At 45.0% G+C, this 22,359-nt stretch overlaps 1 protein-coding gene across 1 annotated transcript in view; it reads left to right on the top strand.

The window, feature by feature from the left end:
* Positions 1–17,422, top strand: part of LOC143764299 (nicotinamide N-methyltransferase-like) — a 79,819-nt gene extending 62,397 nt beyond the window's left edge. Inside the window, exon 3 of the mRNA XM_077249728.1 lies at positions 16,460–17,422. Within this exon, the coding sequence (XP_077105843.1) occupies positions 16,460–16,883 (424 nt within the window). The 3' untranslated portion in view covers positions 16,884–17,422. The remainder of the gene's footprint in view (positions 1–16,459) is intronic.
* The last annotated feature ends 4,937 nt before the right edge of the window (positions 17,423–22,359 follow it).

Below are 22,359 nucleotides of genomic sequence, written 5' to 3'. Positions count from 1 at the left end.
CCTAGGCCCTAAACTATTAAGATGGATTAGATGCAGTAAGAATTGAGATACACAGGCGGTACAGTTTGCTTCACAGGCGGGCTAATCTGCTGACGTGCAGACACTGCTCCTAGGCCCAAAACTATTAACTGGATTAGATGCAGTAAAAATTGAGATACACAGGCGGTATAGTTGGTTTCACAGGCGGGCTACTCTGCTGAGGTGCAGACACCGCTCCTAGGCCCAAAATTATTAACTGGATTAGATGCAGTAAAAATTGAGATACACAGGCGGTATAGTTTGTTTCACAGGTGGGCTACTAGGCCCAAAACTATTAACTGGATTAGATGCAGTAAAAATTGAGATACACAGGCGGTATAGTTAGTTTCACAGACGGGCTACTCTGCTGACATGCAGACACTGCTCCTAGGCCCAAAACTATTAACTGGATTAGATGCAGTAAAAACTGAGATACACAGGCGTTATAGTTAGTTTCACAGGCGGGCTACTCTGCTGACGTGCAGACACAGCTCCTAGGCCCAAAACTATTAACTGGATTAGATGCAGTAAAAATTGAGATACACAGGCGGTATAGTTTGTTTCACAGGCGGGCTACTGGGCCCAAAACTATTAACTGGTTTAGATGCAGTAAAAATAGAGATACATAGGCGGTATAGTTTGTTTCACAGGTGGGCTACTCTGCTGACATGCAGACACTGCTCCTAGGCCCAAAACTATTAACTGGATTAGATGCAGTAAAAATTGAGATACACAGGCGGTATAGTTTGTTTCACAGGCGGGCTACTCTGCTGACGTGCAGACACTGCTCCTAGGCCCTAAACTACTAACTGGATTAGATGCAGTAAAAATTGAGATACACAGGCAGTTTAGCTTGTTTCACAGGCTGGCTACTCTGCTGACGTGCAGACACTGCTCCTAGGCCCTAAACTACTAACTGGATTAGATGCAGTAAAAACTTAGATAAATAGGCGGTATAGTTTGTTTCACAGGCGGGCTACTCTGCTGACGTGCAGATAATGCTACTGGGCACTAAACTATTAACTGGAATAGATGCAGTGAAAATAGAGATACACAGGCAGTGTAGTTAGTTTCACAGGCGGGCTACTCTGCTGATGTGCAGACACTGCTCCTAGGCCCAAAACTATTAACTGGATTAGATGCAGTAAAAATAGAGATACAAAGGCGGTAAAGTTTGTTTCACAGGCGGGCTACTCTGCTGACGTGCAGACACTGTTCCTACGCCCAAAACTATTAACTGGATTAGATGCAGTAAAAATTGAGATACACAGGCGGTATAGTTTGTTTCACAGGTGGGCTACTCTGCTGATGTGCAGACACTGCTCCTAGGCCCAAAACTATTAACTGGATTAGATGCAGTAAAAATTGAGATACACAGGTGGTATAGTTTGCTTCACAGGCGGGCTACTCTGCTGACGTTCAGACACTGCTCCTAGGCCCAAAACTATTAACTGGATTAGATGCAGTAAAAATTGAGATACACAGGAGGTATAGTTTGTTTCACATGCGGGCTACTCTGCTGACGTGCAGACACTGCTCCTAGGCCCAAAACTATTAACTGGATTAGATGCAGTAAAAATTGAGATACACAGGCGGCATAGTTTGTTTCACAGGCTGACTACTCTGCTGACGTGCAGACACTGCTCCTAGGCCCTAAACTATTAACTGGATTAGATGCAGTAAAAATAGAGATACACAGGCGGTATGGTTAGTTTCACAGGTGGGCTACTCTGCTGACGTGCAGACACTGCTCCTTGGCCCAAAACTATTAACTGGATTAGATGCAGTAAAAATTGAGATACACAGGCGGTATAGTTAGTTTCAGAGGCTGGCTACTCTGCTGACGTGCAGACACGGCTCCTATGCCCCAAACTATTAACTGGATTAGATGCAGTAAAAATTGAGATACACAGGCGGTATAGTTTGTTTCACAGGCGGGCTGTTCTGCTGACGTGCAGACACTGCTCCTAGGCCCAAAACTATTAACTGGATTAGATGTAGTAAAAATTGAGATACACAGGCGGTATAGTTTGTTTCACAGGTGGGCTACTCTGCTGACGTGCACACACTGCTCCTAGGCCCAAAACTATAAACTGGTTTAGATTCAGTAAAAATTGAGATACAATGGCGGTATAGCTAGTTTCACAGGCTGGCTACTCTGCTGACGTGCAGACACTGCTCCTAGGCCCAAAACTATTAACTGGATTAGATGCAGTAAAAATTGAGATACACTGGCGGTATAGTTATTTTCACAGTCTGGCTACTCTGCTGACATGCAGACACTGCTCCTAGGCCCTAAACTATTAACTGGATTAGATGCAGTAAAAATTGAGATACACAGGCGGTATAGTTTGTTTCACAGGCGGGCTACTCTGCTGACATGCAGACACTGCTCCTAGGCCCCAAACTATTAACTGGATTAGATGCAGTAAAAATTGAGATACACAGGCGGTATAGTTTGTTTCACAGGCGGGCTACTCTGCTGACGTGCAGACACTGCTCCTAGGCCCAAACTATTAACTGGATTAGATGCAGTAAAAATTGAGATACACAGGCGGTATAGTTTGTTTCACAGGCAGGCTAATCTGCTGAAGTGCAGACACTGCTACTAGGTCCAAGACTATTAACTGGATTAGATGCAGTAAAAACTGAGATACACAGGCGGTATAGTTGGTTTCACAGGCGGGCTACTCTGCTGAGGTGCAGGCACCGCTCCTAGGCCCAAAATTATTAACTGGATTAGATGCAGTAAAAATTGAGATACACAGGCGGTATAGTTTGTTTCACAGGCGGGCTACTAGGCCCAAAACTATTAACTGGATTAGATGCAGTAAAAATTGAGATACACAGGCGGTGTAGTTTGTTTTACAGGTGGGCTACTCTGCTGACATGCAGACACTGCTCCTAGGCCCAAAACTATTAACTGGATTAGATGTAGTAAAAATTGAGATACACAGGAGGTATAGTTAGTTTCACAGGCGGGCTACTCTGCTGACGTGCAGACACTGCTCCTAGGCCCAAAACTATTAACTGGATTAGATGCAGTAAAAACTGAGATACACAGGCGGTATAGTTAGTTTCACAGGCGGGCTACTCTGCTGACGTGCAGACACCGCTCCTAGGCCCAAAACTATTAACTGGATTAGATGCAGTAAAAATTGAGATACACAGGCGGTATAGTTTGTTTCACAGGCGGGCTACTGGGCCCAAAACTATTAACTGGTTTAGATGCAGTAAAAATAGAGATACATAGGCGGTATAGTTTGTTTCACAGGTGGGCTACTCTGCTGACATGCAGACACTGCTCCTAGGCCCAAAACTATTAACTGGATTAGATGCAGTAAAAATTGAGATACACAGGCGGTATAGTTTGTTTCACAGGCGGGCTACTCTGCTGACGTGCAGACACTGCTCCTAGGCCCAAAACTATTAACTGGATTAGATGCAGTAAAAATTGAGATACACAGGAGGTATAGTTTGTTTCACAGGCGGGCTACTCTGCTGACGTGCAGACACTGCTCCTAGGCCCAAAACTATTAACTGGATTAGATGCAGAAAAAATTGAGATACACAGACGGTATAGTTTGTTTCACAGGCGGACTACTCTGCTGACGTGCAGACACTGCTCCTAGGCCCAAACTATTAACTGGTTTAGATGCAGTAAAAATTGAGATACACAGGCGGTATAGTTAGTTTCACAGGCGGGCTACTCTGCTGACGTGCAGACACTGCTCTGAGGCCCAAAACTCTTAACTGGATTAGATGCAGTAAAAATTGAGATACACAGGCGGTATAGTTTGTTTCACAGGCGGGCTACTCTGCTGACATGCAGACACTGCTCCTAGGCCTCAAACTATTAACTGGATTAGATGCAGTAAAAATTGAGATACACAGGCGGTATAGTTTGTTTCACAGGCGGGCTAATCTGCTGACGTGCAGACACTGCTCCTAGGCCCAAACTATTAACTGGATTAGATGCAGTAAAAATTGAGATACACAAGTGGTATAGTTTGTTTCACAGGCGGGCTATTCTGCTGACGTGCAGACACTGCTCCTAGGCCCAAAACTATTAACTGGTTTAGATGTAGTAAAAATTCAGATACACAGGCGGTATAGTTTGTTTCACAGGTGGGCTACTCTGCTGACGTGCAGACACTGCTCCTAGGCCCAAAACTATTAACTGGTTTAGATGCAGTAAAAATTGAGATACAATGGTGGTATAGCTAGTTTCACAGGCTGGCTACTCTGCTGAGGTGCAGACACTGCTCCTAGGCCCAAAACTATTAACTGGATTAGATGCAGTAAAAATTGAGATACACAGGCGGTATAGTTATTTTCACAGTCTGGCTACTCTGCTGACAAGCAGACACTGCTCCTAGGCCCTAAACTATTAAGATGGATTAGATGCAGTAAGAATTGAGATACACAGGCGGTACAGTTTGCTTCACAGGCGGGCTACTCTGCTGACGTGCAGACACTGCTCATAGGCCCAAAACTATTAACTGGATTAGATGCAGTAAAAATTGAGATACACAGGCGGTATAGTTTGTTTCACAGGCGGGCTACTCTGCTGACATGCAGACACTGCTCCTAGGCCCCAAACTATTAACTGGATTAGATGCAGTAAAAATTGAGATACACAGGCGGTATAGTTTGTTTTACAGGCGGGCTAATCTGCTGACGTGCAGACACTGCTCCTAGGCTCAAGACTATTAACTGGATTAGATGCAGTAAAAACTGAGATACACAGGCGGTATAGTTGGTTTCACAGCCGGGCTACTCTGCTGAGGTGCAGACACCGCTCCTAGGCCCAAAATTATTAACTGGATTAGATGCAGTAAAAATTGAGATACACAGGCGGTATAGTTTGTTTCACAGGCGGGCTACTAGGCCCAAAACTATTAACTGGATTAGATGCAGTAAAAACTGAGATACACAGGCGGTATAGTTATTTTCACAGGCGGGCTACTCTGCTGGCGTGCAGACACCGCTCCTAGGCCCAAAACTATTAACTGGATTAGATGCAGTAAAAATTGAGATACACAGGCGGTATAGTTTGTTTCACAGGCGGGCTACTGGGCCCAAAACTATTAACTGGTTTAGATGCAGTAAAAATAGAGATACATAGGCGGTATAGTTTGTTTCACAGGCGGGCTAATCTGCTGACGTGCAGACACTGCTCCTAGGCCCAAACTATTAACTGGATTAGATGCAGTAAAAATTGAGATACACAGGCGGTATAGTTTGTTTCACAGGCGGGCTATTCTGCTGACGTGCAGACACTGCTCCTAGGCCCAAAACTATTAACTGGATTAGATGTAGTAAAAATTGAGATACACAGGCGGTATAGTTTGTTTCACAGGTGGGCTACTCTGCTGACGTGCAGACACTTCTCCTAGGCCCAAAACTATTAACTGGTTTAGATGCAGTAAAAATTGAGATACAATGGTGGTATAGCTAGTTTCACAGGCTGGCTACTCTGCTGACGTGCAGACACTGCTCCTAGGCCCAAAACTATTAACTGGATTAGATGCAGTAAAAATTGAGATACACAGGCGGTATAGTTATTTTCACAGTCTGGCTACTCTGCTGACATGCAGACACTGCTCCTAGGCCCTAAACTATTAAGATGGATTAGATGCAGTAAGAATTGAGATACACAGGCGGTACAGTTTGCTTCACAGGCGGGCTACTCTGCTGACGTGCAGACACTGCTCCTAGGCCCAAAACTATTAACTGGATTAGATGCAGTAAAAATTGAGATACACAGGCGGTATAGTTGGTTTCACAGGCGGGCTACTCTGCTGAGGTGCAGACACCGCTCCTAGGCCCAAAATTATTAACTGGATTAGATGCAGTAAAAATTGAGATACACAGGCGGTATAGTTTGTTTCACAGGCGGGCTACTAGGCCCAAAACTTTTAACTGGATTAGATGCAGTAAAAATTGAGATACACAGGCGGTATAGTTAGTTTCACAGGCGGGCTACTCTGCTGACGTGCAGACACTGCTCCTAGGCCCAAAACTATTAACTGGATTAGATGCAGTAAAAACTGAGATACACAGGCGGTATAGTTAGTTTCACAGGCGGGCTACTCTGCTGACGTGCAGACATCGCTCCTAGGCCCAAAACTATTAACTGGATTAGATGCAGTAAAAATTGAGATACACAGGCGGTATAGTTTGTTTCACAGGCGGGCTACTGGGCCCAAAACTATTAACTGGTTTAGATGCAGTAAAAATAGAGATACATAGGCGGTATAGTTTGTTTCACAGGTGGGCTACTCTGCTGACATGCAGACACTGCTCCTAGGCCCAAAACTATTAACTGGATTAGATGCAGTAAAAATTGAGATACACAGGCGGTATAGTTTGTTTCACAGGCGGGCTACTCTGCTGACGTGCAGACACTGCTCCTAGGCCCAAAACTATTAACTGGATTAGCTGGATTAGATGCAGTAAAAATTGAGATACACAGGAGGTATAGTTTGTTTCACAGGCGGGCTACTCTGCTGACGTGCAGACACTGCTCCTAGGCCCAAAACTATTAACTGGATTAGATGCAGAAAAAATTGAGATACACAGACGGTATAGTTTGTTTCACAGGCGGACTACTCTGCTGACGTGCAGACACTGCTCCTAGGCCCAAAACTATTAACTGGATTAGATGCAGTAAAAATTGAGATACACAGGCGGTATAGTTAGTTTCACAGGCTGGCTACTCTGCTGACGTTCAGACACTGCTCTGAGGCCCAAAACTATTAACTGGATTAGATGCAGTAAAAATTGAGATACACAGGCGGTATAGTTTGTTTCACAGGCGGGCTACTCTGCTGACATGCAGACACTGCTCCTAGGCCCCAAACTATTAACTGGATTAGATGCAGTAAAAATTGAGATACACAGGAGGTATAGTTTGTTTCACAGGCGGGCTAATCTGCTGACGTGCAGACACTGCTCCTAGGCCCAAACTATTAACTGGATTAGATGCAGTAAAAATTGAGATACACAGGAGGTATAGTTTGTTTCACAGGCGGGCTATTCTGCTGACGTGCAGACACTGCTCCTATGCCCAAAACTATTAACTGGATTAGATGTAGTAAAAATTGAGATACACAGGCGGTATAGTTTGTTTCACAGGTGGGCTACTCTGCTGACGTGCAGACACTGCTCCTTGGCCCAAAACTATTAACTGGTTTAGATGCAGTAAAAATTGAGATACAATGGTGGTATAGCTAGTTTCACAGGCTGGCTACTCTGCTGACGTGCAGACACTGCTCCTAGGCCCAAAACTATTAACTGGATTAGATGCAGTAAAAATTGAGATACACAGGCGGTATAGTTATTTTCACAGTCTGGCTACTCTGCTGACATGCAGACACTGCTCCTAGGCCCTAAACTATTAAGATGGATTAGATGCAGTAAGAATTGAGATACACAGGCGGTACAGTTTGCTTCACAGGCGGGCTACTCTGCTGACGTGCAGACACTGCTCCTAGGCCCAAAACTATTAACTGGATTAGATGCAGTAAAAATTGAGATACACAGGCGGTATAGTTTGTTTCACAGGCGGGCTACTCTGCTGACGTGCAGACACTGCTCCTAGGCCCCAAACTATTAACTGGATTAGATGCAGTACAAATTGAGATACACAGGCGGTATAGTTTGTTTTACAGGCGGGCTAATCTGCTGACTTGCAGACACTGCTCCTAGGCCCAAGACTATTAACTGGATTAGATGCAGTAAAAACTGAGATACACAGGCGGTATAGTTGGTTTCACAGGCGGGCTACTCTGCTGAGGTGCAGACACCGCTCCTAGGCCCAAAATTATTAACTGGATTAGATGCAGTAAAAATTGAGATACACAGGCGGTATAGTTTGTTTCACAGGCGGGCTATTGGGCCCAAAACTATTAACTGGTTTAGATGCAGTAAAAATAGAGATACATAGGCGGTATAGTTTGTTTCACAGGTGGGCTACTCTGCTGACATGCAGACACTGCTCTGTTGTGAATTTGGATTCTGGGCTCCCCCGGTGGCCGCTTGTGGAATTGGACTTGTCATCCTCCTTCCTGTTTCACCTGGTTCCATCAGTAGTGGGTGTCGCTATTTAAGCTCATTTCTCTGGTGGTTTCTTGCCGGTCAACAATGTTATCTGATGCCTCTCAGTGCTTGTTCCTGCTTCTAGACAACTACTAGATAAGTTGGACTTTTGTCCATGTTTTGTTTTGCCTATTTGTTCCAGTTCACAGCTGAAGTTTTGTTACTGTGTCTGGAAAGCTCTCGTTGATCAGGGATTGCTACTCTGGCGTTATGAGTTAATGCTAGAGTTTAAGGTAATCTCTGGATGGTGTTTTGTTAGTGTTTTTCTGCTGACCATGAAAGTATACTATCTGTCTTCTGCTATCTAGTAAGCGGACCTCAAATTTGCTAAGACTATTTTCCTGCTGCGTTTGTTGTTTCATCTGAACTCACCGTCATTATATGTGGGGGGCTACTGTCTTCTTTGGAATATTTCTCTAGAGGTGAGCCAGGTCTTATATTTCCCTCTGCTAGCTATTTAGGTCTTAGGCCAGAGCTGGGCATCTAGCGATAAATAGGAAATGCTACCTGGCTATTTCTAGTTGCGCGGCAGGCTTAGTTCATGGTCAGTATAGTTCCATCTTCCGAGAGCTTGTCCCTCTATAGGCTTGCTATGATCTCTGCCTGCAGAGATCATGACAGTTTGACCGGCCAATAAAGTGTTAAAGACCCAGGTTGAGAAAGGAGAGTTATAAGAAGTCTGCTGGAATTTTTTTTTTTTTTTTTCCTCCAGTCTGCCTTGCTGCAGTCTTTTTTCTCTCTCTCCTCCTAATCTCTGTATGGCTCTGTGTGCACCTGACAATAATGGATCTCCAGAGTGTAACTGCGGGTTTGAATAATCTCATCACGAAAGTACAAAATTTACAAGATTTTGTGGTACATGCTCCGGTATCTGAGCCGAGAATTCCTTTGCCGGAGTTCTTCACAGGGAATAGAGCTAGCTTCCAGAATTTCCGAAATAATTGTAAGCTTTATTTGTCCCTGAAGTCTCGTTCAGCTGGAGACCCTGCTCAGCAGGTTAGGATTGTGATTTCCTTGCTCAGGGGTGACCCTCAAGATTGGGCCTTCTCATTGCCAGCAGGGGATCCTGCGTTACGCGATGTGGATGCGTTTTTTCTGGCCTTGGGCTTGCTTTATGAGGAACCTCATTTGGAACTTCAGGCAGAAAAAACTTTGATGGCACTATCTCAGGGGCAAGACGAAGCTGAAGTTTTCTGCCAAAAATTCCGTAAATGGTCTGTGCTTACTCAGTGGAATGAGTGCGCCTTGGCGGCAACTTTCAGAGAAGGTCTCTCTGATGCCGTTAAGGATGTTATGGTGGGGTTCCCTGTGCCTGCAGGTCTGAATGAGTCCATGACAATGGCTATTCAGATTGATAGGCGTCTGCGGGAGCGCAAACCGGTGCACCATCTGGCGGTGTCTATGGAAAAGACGCCAGAAAGTATGCAGTGTGATAGAATTCTGTCCAGGAGCGAGCGACAGAATTTTAGACGGAAGAATGGATTGTGTTTCTATTGTGGGGATTCTACTCATGTTATATCAGTATGCTCTAGGCGTACAAAGAAGCTTGATAAGTCTGTTTCCATTGGCACCATTCAGTCTAAGTTTATTTTGTCTGTAACCCTGATTTGCTCTTTGTCATCCATTGCCACGGACGCCTATGTTGACTCTGGCGCCGCTCTGAGTCTTATGGATTGGTCCTTTGCCAATCGTTGTGGTTTTGATTTAGAGCCTTTGGAGACTCTTATTCCTCTGAAGGGGATTGACTCCACCCCATTGGCTAATAATAAACCACAATACTGGACACAAGTTACCATGCGTATCTATCCGGATCACCAGGAGATTATTCGTTTCCTGGTGCTGTATAATTTACATGACGATTTGGTACTGGGATTGCCATGGTTGCAGTCTCACAACCCAGTCTTGGACTGGAGAGCAATGTCTGTGTTGAGCTGGGGATGTAAGGGTATTCATGGGGACTTACCTTTGGTTTCTATTTCGTCGTCCATTCCCTCTGAAGTCCCTGAGTTCCTCTCTGATTATCAAGACGTCTTTGACGAACCCAAGCTTGGGTCGTTACCTCCGCACCGTGAGTGCGATTGTGCCATAGATTTGATACCGGGTTGTAAATATCCAAAGGGTCGTTTGTTTAATCTGTCTGTGCCGGAACATGCTGCTATGCGGGAATATATAAAGGAGTCTTTGGAAAAGGGACATATTCGTCCATCTTCTTCTCCCTTGGGAGCTGGGTTTTTCTTTGTCTCAAAAAAAGACGGCTCTTTGAGACCATGTATTGATTATCGGCTTCTGAATAAGATCACTGTTAAGTATCAATACCCATTGCCATTGCTTACTGATTTGTTTGCTCGTATAGAAGGTGCTAAGTGGTTCTCTAAAATTGATCTTCGTGGGGCGTATAATTTGGTGCGGATCAGGCAGGGGGATGAGTGGAAGACCGCATTTAATACGCCCGAGGGCCACTTTGAGTATTTGGTCATGCCTTTTGGTCTTTCTAATGCCCCTTCAGTTTTCCAGTCTTTTATGCATGATATTTTCCGCGATTTTCTGGATAAATTTATGATAATATATCTGGATGATATTCTGATTTTTTCTGATGACTGGGACTCTCATGTCCAGCAGGTCAGGAGAGTTTTTCAGGTTCTGCGGTCTAATTCTTTATGTGTGAAGGGGTCTAAGTGCGATTTTGGGGTCCAGAAAATTTCCTTTTTGGGGTATATTTTTTCTCCCTCTTCCATTGAGATGGATCCCGTCAAGGTGCAAGCTATTTGTGACTGGACTCAGCCCTCCTCTCTTAAGGGTCTTCAGAGATTTTTGGGCTTTGCCAACTTTTACCGCCGATTTATTGCTGGTTTTTCGGATGTCGTTAAACCACTGACTGATTTGACCAGACAAGGCGCTGATGTTGCTAATTGGTCCCCTCATGCTGTAGAGGCCTTTCAGGAGCTTAAGCGCCGTTTTGCCTCTGCCCCTGTGTTGCGTCAGCCTGATGTGAATCTGCCTTTTCAGGTTGAGGTTGACGCTTCGGAGATCGGAGCTGGGGCAGTGTTGTCGCAGAAAGGTTCCGACTGCTCCGTCATTAGGCCTTGTGCCTTCTTTTCTCGCAAATTTTCGCCCGCAGAGCGGAATTATGATGTTGGGAATCGGGAGCTTTTGGCCATGAAGTGGGCGTTTGAGGAGTGGCGCCATTGGCTCGAGGGGGCTAGGCATCAGGTGGTGGTATTGACTGACCACAAAAATTTGATTTATCTTGAGACTGCCAGACGCCTGAATCCTAGACAGGCGCGCTGGTCTTTATTTTTTTCTCGCTTTAATTTTGTGGTGTCATACCTACCGGGTTCTAAGAATGTTAAGGCAGATGCCCTTTCTAGGAGTTTTGACCCGGACTCTCCTGGTAATTCTGAACCCACAGGTATCCTTAGGGAGGGAGTAATTTTGTCGGCCGTTTCTCCTGATCTGCGGCGGTCCTTGCAAGAGTTTCAGGCGGATAGACCGGATCGTTGTCCGCCTGATAGACTGTTTGTTCCGGATGATTGGACCAGCAGAGTCATCTCTGAGGTACATTCTTCTGCATTGGCAGGTCATCCCGGAATTTTTGGTACCAGGGATTTGGTGGCAAGATCCTTCTGGTGGCCTTCCCTGTCACGAGATGTGCGAGTCTTTGTGCAGTCATGTGACGTTTGTGCTCGGGCCAAGTCTTGTAGTTCTCGGGCTAGCGGACTGCTGTTGCCCTTGCCTATTCCTAAGAGGCCTTGGACACACATCTCGATGGATTTTATTTCAGATCTGCCTGTTTCCCAGAAGATGTCTGTCATCTGGGTGGTCTGTGACCGTTTCTCTAAAATGGTCCATTTGGTTCCTCTGCCCAAGTTGCCTTCTTCTTCTGAGTTGGTTCCTCTGTTTTTTCAGAATGTTGTCCGATTGCACGGTATTCCTGAGAATATTGTTTCTGACAGAGGTACCCAATTTGTGTCTAGATTTTGGCGGGCATTCTGTGCTAGGATGGGCATAGATTTGTCTTTTTCATCTGCTTTTCACCCTCAGACTAATGGCCAGACCGAGCGGACTAATCAGACCCTTGAGACATATCTGAGGTGTTTTGTCTCTGCTGACCAGGATGATTGGGTTGCTTTTTTGCCATTGGCAGAGTTCGCCCTCAATAATCGGGCCAGCTCTTCCACCTTGGTGTCCCCGTTTTTCTGTAATTCGGGGTTTCACCCTCGATTTTCCTCCGGTCAGGTGGAATCCTCGGATTGTCCTGGAGTGGATGCGGTGGTGGAGAGATTGCATCACATCTGGGGGCAGGTTATGGACAATTTGAAGTTGTCCCAGGAGAAGACTCAGTGTTTTGCCAACCGTCATCGTCGTGTTGGTTCTCGGCTTTGTGTTGGAGATTTGGTGTGGTTGTCTTCTCGTTTTGTCCCTATGAGGGTCTCTTCTCCTAAGTTTAAACCTCGGTTCATCGGCCCTTATAGAATATTGGAGATTCTTAATCCTGTTTCTTTCCGTTTGGACCTCCCTGCGTCCTTTTCCATTCATAACGTTTTTCATCGGTCGTTATTGCGCAGGTATGAGGTACCTGTTGTACCTTCAGTTGAGCCTCCTGCTCCGGTGTTGGTTGAGGGTGAGTTGGAGTACGTTGTGGAGAAAATTTTGGACTCTCGTGTTTCCAGACGGAGACTCCAGTATCTGGTCAACTGGAAGGGTTACGGCCAGGAGGATAATTCTTGGGTCAATGCATCTGATGTTCATGCTTCTGATCTTGTTCGTGCCTTCCATAGGGCTCATCCTGGTCGCCCTGGTGGATCTGGTGAGGGTTCGGTGCCCCCTCCTTGAGGGGGGGGTACTGTTGTGAATTTGGATTCTGGGCTCCCCCGGTGGCCGCTTGTGGAATTGGACTTGTCATCCTCCTTCCTGTTTCACCTGGTTCCATCAGTAGTGGGTGTCGCTATTTAAGCTCATTTCTCTGGTGGTTTCTTGCCGGTCAACAATGTTATCTGATGCCTCTCAGTGCTTGTTCCTGCTTCTAGACAACTACTAGATAAGTTGGACTTTTGTCCATGTTTTGTTTTGCCTATTTGTTCCAGTTCACAGCTGAAGTTTTGTTACTGTGTCTGGAAAGCTCTCGTTGATCAGGGATTGCTACTCTGGCGTTATGAGTTAATGCTAGAGTTTAAGGTAATCTCTGGATGGTGTTTTGTTAGTGTTTTTCTGCTGACCATGAAAGTATACTATCTGTCTTCTGCTATCTAGTAAGCGGACCTCAAATTTGCTAAGACTATTTTCCTGCTGCGTTTGTTGTTTCATCTGAACTCACCGTCATTATATGTGGGGGGCTACTGTCTTCTTTGGAATATTTCTCTAGAGGTGAGCCAGGTCTTATATTTCCCTCTGCTAGCTATTTAGGTCTTAGGCCAGAGCTGGGCATCTAGCGATAAATAGGAAATGCTACCTGGCTATTTCTAGTTGCGCGGCAGGCTTAGTTCATGGTCAGTATAGTTCCATCTTCCGAGAGCTTGTCCCTCTATAGGCTTGCTATGATCTCTGCCTGCAGAGATCATGACACTGCTCCTAGGCCCAAAACTATTAACTGGATTAGATGCAGTAAAAATTGAGATACACAGGCGGTATAGTTTGTTTCACAGGCGGGCTACTCTGCTGACGTGCAGACACTGCTCCTAGGCCCAAAACTATTAACTGGATTAGATGCAGTAAAAATTGAGATACACAGGAGGTATAGTTTGTTTCACAGGCGGGCTACTCTGCTGACGTGCAGACACTGCTCCTAGGCCCAAAACTATTAACTGGATTAGATGCAGAAAAAATTGAGATACACAGACGGTATAGCTTGTTTCACAGGCGGACTACTCTGCTGACGTGCAGACACTGCTCCTAGGCCCAAAACTATTAACTAAATTAGATGCAGTAAAAATTGAGATACACAGGCGGTATAGTTAGTTTCACAGGCGGGCTACTCTGCTGACGTGCAGACACTGCTCTGAGGCCCAAAACTATTAACTGGATTAGATGCAGTAAAAATTGAGATACAAAGGCGGTATAGTTTGTTTCACAGGCGGGCTACTCTGCTGACGTGCAGACACTGCTCCTAGGCCCAAAACTATTAACTGGATTAGATACAGTGAAAATAGAGATACACAGGCGGTATAGTTAGTTTCACAGGTGGGCTACTCTGCTGACGTGCAAACACTACTACTAAGCCCAAAACCCCAAAACGATTTACTGGGTTAGATGCAGTAAAAAGAGAGATACACAGGCGGTGTATCTAGCTTCACAGGCCGGCTACTCAGATGACTATCTGACAATGCTACTAGCCCAAAAGGATTGGCTCAGCTAGATTACACCAAATGCTGTGACTAATACTTGCACAGCACTGGCTCAGACCTGCCTGGCAAACAGTGCTATGAACTGCTGTAACCTACCCTGAAAAGGGCTGATATTACAACTAGTCCTGACTCCTCCCGACTCCCTAAACCTATCTCTCTGACAATTCGCTCCAAAAAAACACTCTTAGTCTGTATAGCGCCCACAGCAGCAGCGGTGCCGTCTAACACTAAGCTGCAGCAGTGAGGAAATGGTGGCGATGGGGCAAATGGCTGGTTCTTATATGGCAAGGACATGTGACATACACAGCCAATGACACATGCCCTTGCTTATGTGCATCACATGCACATTGCTGTGTGTGTGTGCACTGCTGATAGGCTGAGAGACTGCACCGCCCCTCTGTAAATGCGGTAAAGAAAAAAAAAAAGGAGATCGGCGTTATTTCAGCACATATCTGTCCCCCGCCCACTATACACTAAAACAGTCCATTAACAATGATAAACAGTTTTAATGTGCAAATCAAGCTAGGCTTTTGGTGAAGGAACAGTTATCGAACAGAAACTCGAACAGCCGAATTTTAAGCAAATTGTTCGGGTTCCTCAAACGACTCGAACACCGCCCCAAACAGCTTGAATTTGAAATTGGCGAACAGTTCGACTCAAACACCGCTCATCTCTACTTGTGTTAGAGGTATAAATTAGGAGTATCCCAATCCTCAGATCTAATGTATATATTCAATGCATTCAGCTGATTCCCTATAAAGAGGCAAATGGTTGCCCTTGACCAAAGTGCAAAAATAAGTTTTCCAAGGTATAATATTTGCAGTGGCCATTGTACCAGAAAGACCAGTTTTCTGCACTTTCCTGTTTATTGAAAAAGTTTTGCCAGCATCGGAAAGCAACGGAAAGAGGTGAAGTATATGTCCTAAAATTAGGAAAACCCTCTGATGCCATTTTTTAGTACAAAAGATATAAAAGCAGTTCTTAGTGTAATATCATAAATATCTATGGTTTCCCTGATGGTACAATGATGGTTTGCTCAAACTGAAATTTTAGATCTCTTTAGGAAAGTCTACATTTGTCCAACCAGGACAAAATTCTCAATGTTCGTAGCTGTAGAATAAAAGGCCCTGTTGTGAGGGTACAGTAAGGCTGTCTTCATATAATATTTGTGTTAGGCTACGTTCACATTAGCGTTAAGCTAATGTGCGTCGGGTTTGCGTCGGCGACGCAGCGGCGACGCATGCGTCATGCGCCCCCTATACTTAACATGGGGGACGCATGCGTTTTTTTTTGTTGCGTTGTGCCACACATGCGTCTTTTTTGCCGCAAGCGTCGGACCAAGAAAACGCAACAAGTTGCATTTTTCTTGCGTCCGATTTTCGGCAAAAACCGACGCATGCGTCGCAAAACGCAGCGTTTTTGCGTGCGTTTTGCCGCGTTTTTGCGTGCGTTGTGCGTTGCGTCGCCGACGCAGCGGCGCACAACGCTAGTGTGAACTTAGCCTTAGAGGTATAAACTAGGAGTATCACAATCCTCAGCTCTAATGTATATATCCAACGTATTCAGCTGATTCCCTATATACAGGCAAATAGTTGCAATTGACAAAATTGCAAAAATTAGTTTTCCAAGGTATAATTTTTGCAGTGGTCATTGTACCAGAAAGATTTTCTGCACTTTCCTGTTTATTGAAAAAGTTTTGCCAGCATATAATATATTTAGAGAAAACAATAAAACACTATTCCGGTTTCAGTTAGGAGAATGGGGATCTATTTCTACCTTTACTATATTTGAAGGGAACAAAACATTTTTTTATCCACAAACTGGGTGAAAATATAACACGTTTTAACCATAAAACTTAGTGCTTCAGTCTTGGTTGCATTCAAGTATTTTCCCAACTGGAAGCTGATGATCCAGCACTAACCTCTGAGCTCTAATGTCATTGCATTCAATATTGACTGTAAGATGATCACTTTCATCACGTTTCTCATTTCTTTCAGTGACCTGTTACCGGACAAAGAAGGAAAAGTGCGATCAGCCCTTCAACATGTTGTGAAATGTAACCTTGAGAAAGAAGATATGATGGAGCCGATCGTCTTACCACCTGCCGATTGTGTCATCAGTGCTTGGCTCCTGGATTATATCTGCAAAAACCAAGATGATTACATGAGATATCTCAGGAAGTTCTCTTCACTGCTGAAACCTGGAGGACGCATTATATTACTTTCGAGTTTAGAGATGACATATTTCAAAGTTGGGAAAGAAAAGTTTCAGGCTTTCAGTTTTGATGCTGATTTTGCCAGGAAAGCTCTAGTTGCAGAAGGTTTTATCATTGACCGCTGTGAGGTTAAGAAGAGAACAGCTGTGAGTGACCTTACTGACTTTAAGGGTGTCATATTCATTGCAGCTCACAAAGACAAGTAGGTCTGAGATGTCACAATTTCATTCTCCATGTCACGTGTTGTATGTGAATCTTAAATTCTATCATGATTCTTAATCTAGTGCGTGATACAATTGTAAAAAAAAATCTAATTGATCTGTCAAAACGTGTTACATTTTCCATGATGGGGTTGGATGTTTAGTAATAAAAGTGCACACAATAAAGCAGTTTTAAGGCGACAGACGTCCGATTTACCTGTTTGTGCCCTTTTGAAGCATAACATTTCTCACATTTAGTCTAAACTTTGCAAAAATTTACTTATGGGCATTGATCATATTGAGTGGGATGTGCCACATACTAAATGCATAAAAGCATTAACTGAAATCAGAATAAATCACAGTAAGAGTATGTGCACAAGTTGCATATTTACCTGTGGAATTTTCTGCTCAGATTCTTCCTCTCTTGGCAGAAAATGCAGGAGCGTTTTTGATGTGTTTTTTGTGCATTTTTTCATGCTTTTTTTATGCGGATTTGTCTGCGTTTTTGTAACCTAAATAAAACTAACATACTTAAAAAAAAAGAATTGTGATGTCATTTCTTGTCCAATCTCTTCATTTACATACTCCATTGAAGAATAATGTTTACACACTGTCATGTCCCACGACTTGGGAAATCATTCAATGTTTTGCATTGTTTGTGTTCCATCCTTTCTTTCTAGGCAGAAGTTTGCCTTTCCCTTTATTTTGTCCCAACTCTCTCACTGTAGTCCTGTGATGTATGTTTGTTCACGCCCTTATTCTCCATTTTGTCATCATCCCCATATCTGTATGCATCCTATTACATGTCCTCTGTTGAATATTCCTTTTTACCTGCTGCTTTCATCATAATACAAGAATTTCGGTTAAAGCAATCCTCTTTTCCTGGAGTCTTCTTACATGAGATCGTGGCTGAGTTAAGCTATCTGATAAATCGGTATGAACGTGAGTACAGGTCAATACGGAAGCGCCCAAAAGAATAGGTCTATCCAGGCACCACTGCGTTCTACATACCCATGAGTCAGAATAGTAAAAAGGAATAGCCTGCCTTCAGAGACAGTAACTCAAGGTCTGTGCTGAACCTCAGTGGAAAAGGACATTTCCCAGATACACAGTAACCCAGTTCCCAGCCAGACCCCAGCGTGCATAGAAGCACACACTGCAGATAAACAGTGAGAAGTATAACCCTCATCATCCACTCTTCCTGCCTGCAAACAAATCATGTCTGAAGCGAGGTATACAATGTCCCTACCAGACTTACAAACACAGGACAGAGACCCAGATCCCCATCCACCAGCTAGTGAAAGGGGAAAGCGTACAGTCAAACCTACATGGAAAGTCATGGAGAATTTAGAGACTGAAAAATGTGTTGTATATAGTGATGTGTCTTCACTATGGGAGAAAGTGCTGAGTCACATAGACACTGTATCAAGGCCTGCTTCTCATGAGTTACCACTTGAGGGAGCCCTAGAACAATTATGCACAGCATACCAAAGGTATATGGAGAAGACTGACCAATACATTACTCTCCTGAAGAAACTGAATCTGCCAGAGACTTTAAAAGAACTGCAAAGTTTCCAGCAGCTTAATTCTGAAAGGGACTGCACCGTACGTGACATTAAGACAAAGATAGAGGCTAAAATTGCACGGACACCAGATGCATCATCTCGCTCATCCAAATCGTCTAAGCACTCAAAACGCTCATCTAGGTCAAGTTCATCAAAATATTCCACTCTCAGCCAGCAGCTTATAAGGGCACGTGCTAAGGTAGAAACGTCTAAGATACAAGCAGCCTTTGCGCAAAGGAGAGCAGATATGGACGCAGCCACAGCACAAAAGAGAGCAGAAATGGATGCAGCCACAGCACAAAAGAGAGCAGAAATGGATGCAGCCACAGCACAAAAGAGAGCAGAAATGGATGCGGATGCAGCACGCAAGGAAGCTCTGGAGAAGGAATGTGAGCACGCAACAGCCATGGCGGAGTTAAGGATCCTGGAGCGAGCTATCAGTGGGAGTCAAAGAGACAGCATCAGTTTGTGTGAAGTGGAGGCGGAGGACCCTATTGAACGCACAAGAGACTACGTGCTAAGCCAAAATGGCGAACCGCAGATCATCACTAACACTTCTGATGGCGTTCATGCTTCTCCAGGACACCAGGATGCCGATCAACTTACAGTACCCTACACTCAAGGTCAGTACAATGCTCCCAAACTTGAACTTCCTTCGTATTCCAGTATGCGCCAAGACCCTGCATCTCATCAAACTCCACAGGCTATTATCTACACGCAACCCAATATACCGGCAGGTCATTATACTCTCGACAACCGCACAGTGCCAGCTCCGCATGTAGCAGAGACTATACCCACCAAACCGGTTGCTGGACTAAATGCATATGCCACTCCATACTTACCCACGTTTCAAGTCCAAGACGTCTCCACTCCTATGTACAACACCGCTCAGCCCACATTCGTGCATCCTAAGTCAGAAAGAACAGACATGTCCGACTTCGCAAGGTACATGATTCGCCGCGAACTTACTAAAACCGGTCTCACAAGGTTTGACGACCAACCTGAAAATTACAGAGGTTGGAAAAATGCCTTTAGAACCGTAACTAGTGACCTCGGCATCACTGCTGCCGAAGAGCTGGACCTGCTAATCAGATGGCTAGGACCACAATCCACAGAGCGTGTCAAGAGACTCAGGTCTGTACATATCAGTAATCCAATGGCTGGTCTCATGGCTGCATGGGAAAGACTAGAGAAAAACTTTGGCAGTCCAGAAGCCATAGAGGACGCACTGTTCAAGCGATTACAGAGTTTTCCAAAGATATCAAGCAAGGACAGTTCAAAGTTCCTAGAGCTCAGTGACTTGCTGTTAGAGCTCCAGCTGGCCAAGGCAGACACCCACCTACCTGGCCTCAGCTACCTGGACACTGCTCGTGGAGTAAATCCCATTATCTCCAAGCTACCGTACAACGTGCAAGAAAGGTGGACTACACTAGGGTCAAAATACAAGAAAGACCATCAAGTGTCATTTCCTCCATTCTCCTACTTCTGTGAGTTTATAAAAGACGTGGCAGAGCGCAAGAACGACCCAAGCTTTTCTTACCAAGAATCCAGTGGCCCAGCTTCACCTCCTTCTAAATACGTCAGCGCACGCTCGAACGACAGAAACCGCAGAGGTCCAGTGTCAGTGAAGAAGACGGATATTCTTCCCTTACCAACACCAGCCCCAGACAAGAGTAACAAAGGTGAAAAGATAGAGAACCCAAATCGTGAATGTCCCATCCACAAGAAGCCACATCCCTTAAAAAAGTGCATCGGCTTCAGGAAGAAACCGCTCCAGGAACGCAAGGAGCTTCTAAAGAGGTTCGGGGTATGCTACAGATGTTGTGCTTCTACTGAACACCTTGCTAAAGACTGTAAAACTACAATTAAGTGCATGGAGTGTGACAGTGAGGACCACGTACAAGCACTCCACCCATTCCGTCCTGACTCTACACTTACTCCTTCCCCCACCACGAGCCATGGCGGGGAGGACGCAGCTCAAACTGCAAGCCATACCACAATATCTTCTTCATGCACAGAAGTCTGCGGAGAAGACCTCTGGGACAAGTCCTGTGCGAAGATTTGCCTGGTGAACGTATATCCCAACGGTCACCCAGAGAAAGCCGTGAAGGTGTACGTCCTTCTGGATGATCAGAGCAACCGATCACTTGCAAGGTCAGAACTCTTTGATATGTTTAACTTAAAGGGAAATGCCTACCCTTACACCTTAGGTACCTGCAGTGGTGTTACAGAGGTTTATGGGAGAAGGGCCAGTGGTCTTACAGCGACATCTCTCGAGAACACCGTCGAGATACCGTTACCTACACTGGTCGAGTGCAACCAGATTCCATCCAATCGAGAAGAGATCCCAACGCCAGAGGCTGCTCTTCATCACCAACATCTCAAGGGGATAGCAAACAAGATACCAGCCCTCAACAACAGTGCAGATATCCTGATTCTGCTAGGCAGAGACATCCTCCGGCTGCACAAGGTGCGTCAGCAAATTAATGGACCACACGATGCACCATTTGCCCAACGCTTAGATCTAGGCTGGGTAATCATAGGCAATGTTTGCATACACAAGATGAAGAGACCTAACAACATCTCCTCTTACAAGACACACATTTTGTCAAATGGTCGCAGCACCCATTTCCAACCATGCCCACATCACTACTGGGTGAAAGAGAAAGTGAGCAACACCAAGTGGCAACAGGAATCCTTCAACAACATGAACACACTCCAGTCCTGGGAAGAAAACCTCGGGTCATCAGTGTTCGATTCCACAAGTAATGACAACAAGTTGGCACCCACAAGGGAAGATAAAGAATTTATAAAGGTTATGGATAAAGAATTTGTTCAAGACGACTCCAACAGTTGGGTAGCTCCTTTACCCTTTCGTTTCCCAAGAGTGAGGTTGCCGAACAACCTGCAGCAAGCAACTGCAAGGTTCTCATCCTTAAAACGTACCCTAAAGAGGAAACCAGAGATGGAGAAGCATTTCATTGACTTTATGCAGAACATCTTTGACAGAAATCATGCTGAACCTGCGCCACCACTGAGGGAGGGAGAAGAATGTTGGTATCTTCCATCCTTTGGTGTCTATCACCCTCGCAAGCCTAATCAGATCAGAGTGGTGTTTGACTCCAGTGCTCAGTTTGAAGGCCTCTCTCTCAATAACCTGCTCCTAACTGGGCCCAACCTGAACAACAGCCTCCTTGGAGTATTGATCCGCTTCAGACAAGAACCTGTTGCCATAATGGCCGACATTCAGCAGATGTTTCATTGCTTCATTGTGAAAGAAGACAACAGAAACTATCTTAGGTTCCTATGGCACAAGGACAACAACGTCAACAATCAGGTCATAGACTACCGGATGAAGGTCCATGTCTTCGGCAACAGTCCCTCACCTGCTGTGGCGATCTATGGACTGAGACGGACAGCCCAGGAAGGTGAGAGAGAGTACGGTTCCGATGCTCGGCAATTTGTAGAGAAGAACTTCTACGTGGACGATGGGCTCAAGTCCTTGCCCACAAGCGAAGATGCAATTGACCTACTCTCCAGAACACAGGAAATGCTATCCACATCAAACCTCAGACTCCACAAGATTATCTCTAACAGTCAAGAAGTAATGAACGCGTTTCCATCTGAGGACCATGCCACAAACCTAAAGGACCTCAACTTGGGTTCCGATGTTCCTCCAACACAGCGCAGCCTTGGTCTACTGTGGGATATCAAACGGGACACCTTCACTTTCCAAGTGTCACCCTATGACAAACCCTTTACCAAACGAGGAGTCCTATCTGTCATAAATAGCATCTATGATCCTCTCGGGTTTGTAGCACCCATCACTATTCAAGGCAAGATACTGTTAAGACAGCTTACGGCCGAGAACACGGATTGGGAAACCCCGCTCCCAACTCAGAAACAGCAAAGGTGGG

This window comes from Ranitomeya variabilis, chromosome 4 (assembly GCF_051348905.1).
Source record: "Ranitomeya variabilis isolate aRanVar5 chromosome 4, aRanVar5.hap1, whole genome shotgun sequence".
NCBI lineage: Eukaryota > Metazoa > Chordata > Amphibia > Anura > Dendrobatidae > Ranitomeya > Ranitomeya variabilis.
The sequence above is the reverse complement of the archived record's forward strand: the minus strand, read 5'-3'. Positions and strand labels throughout refer to the sequence as shown.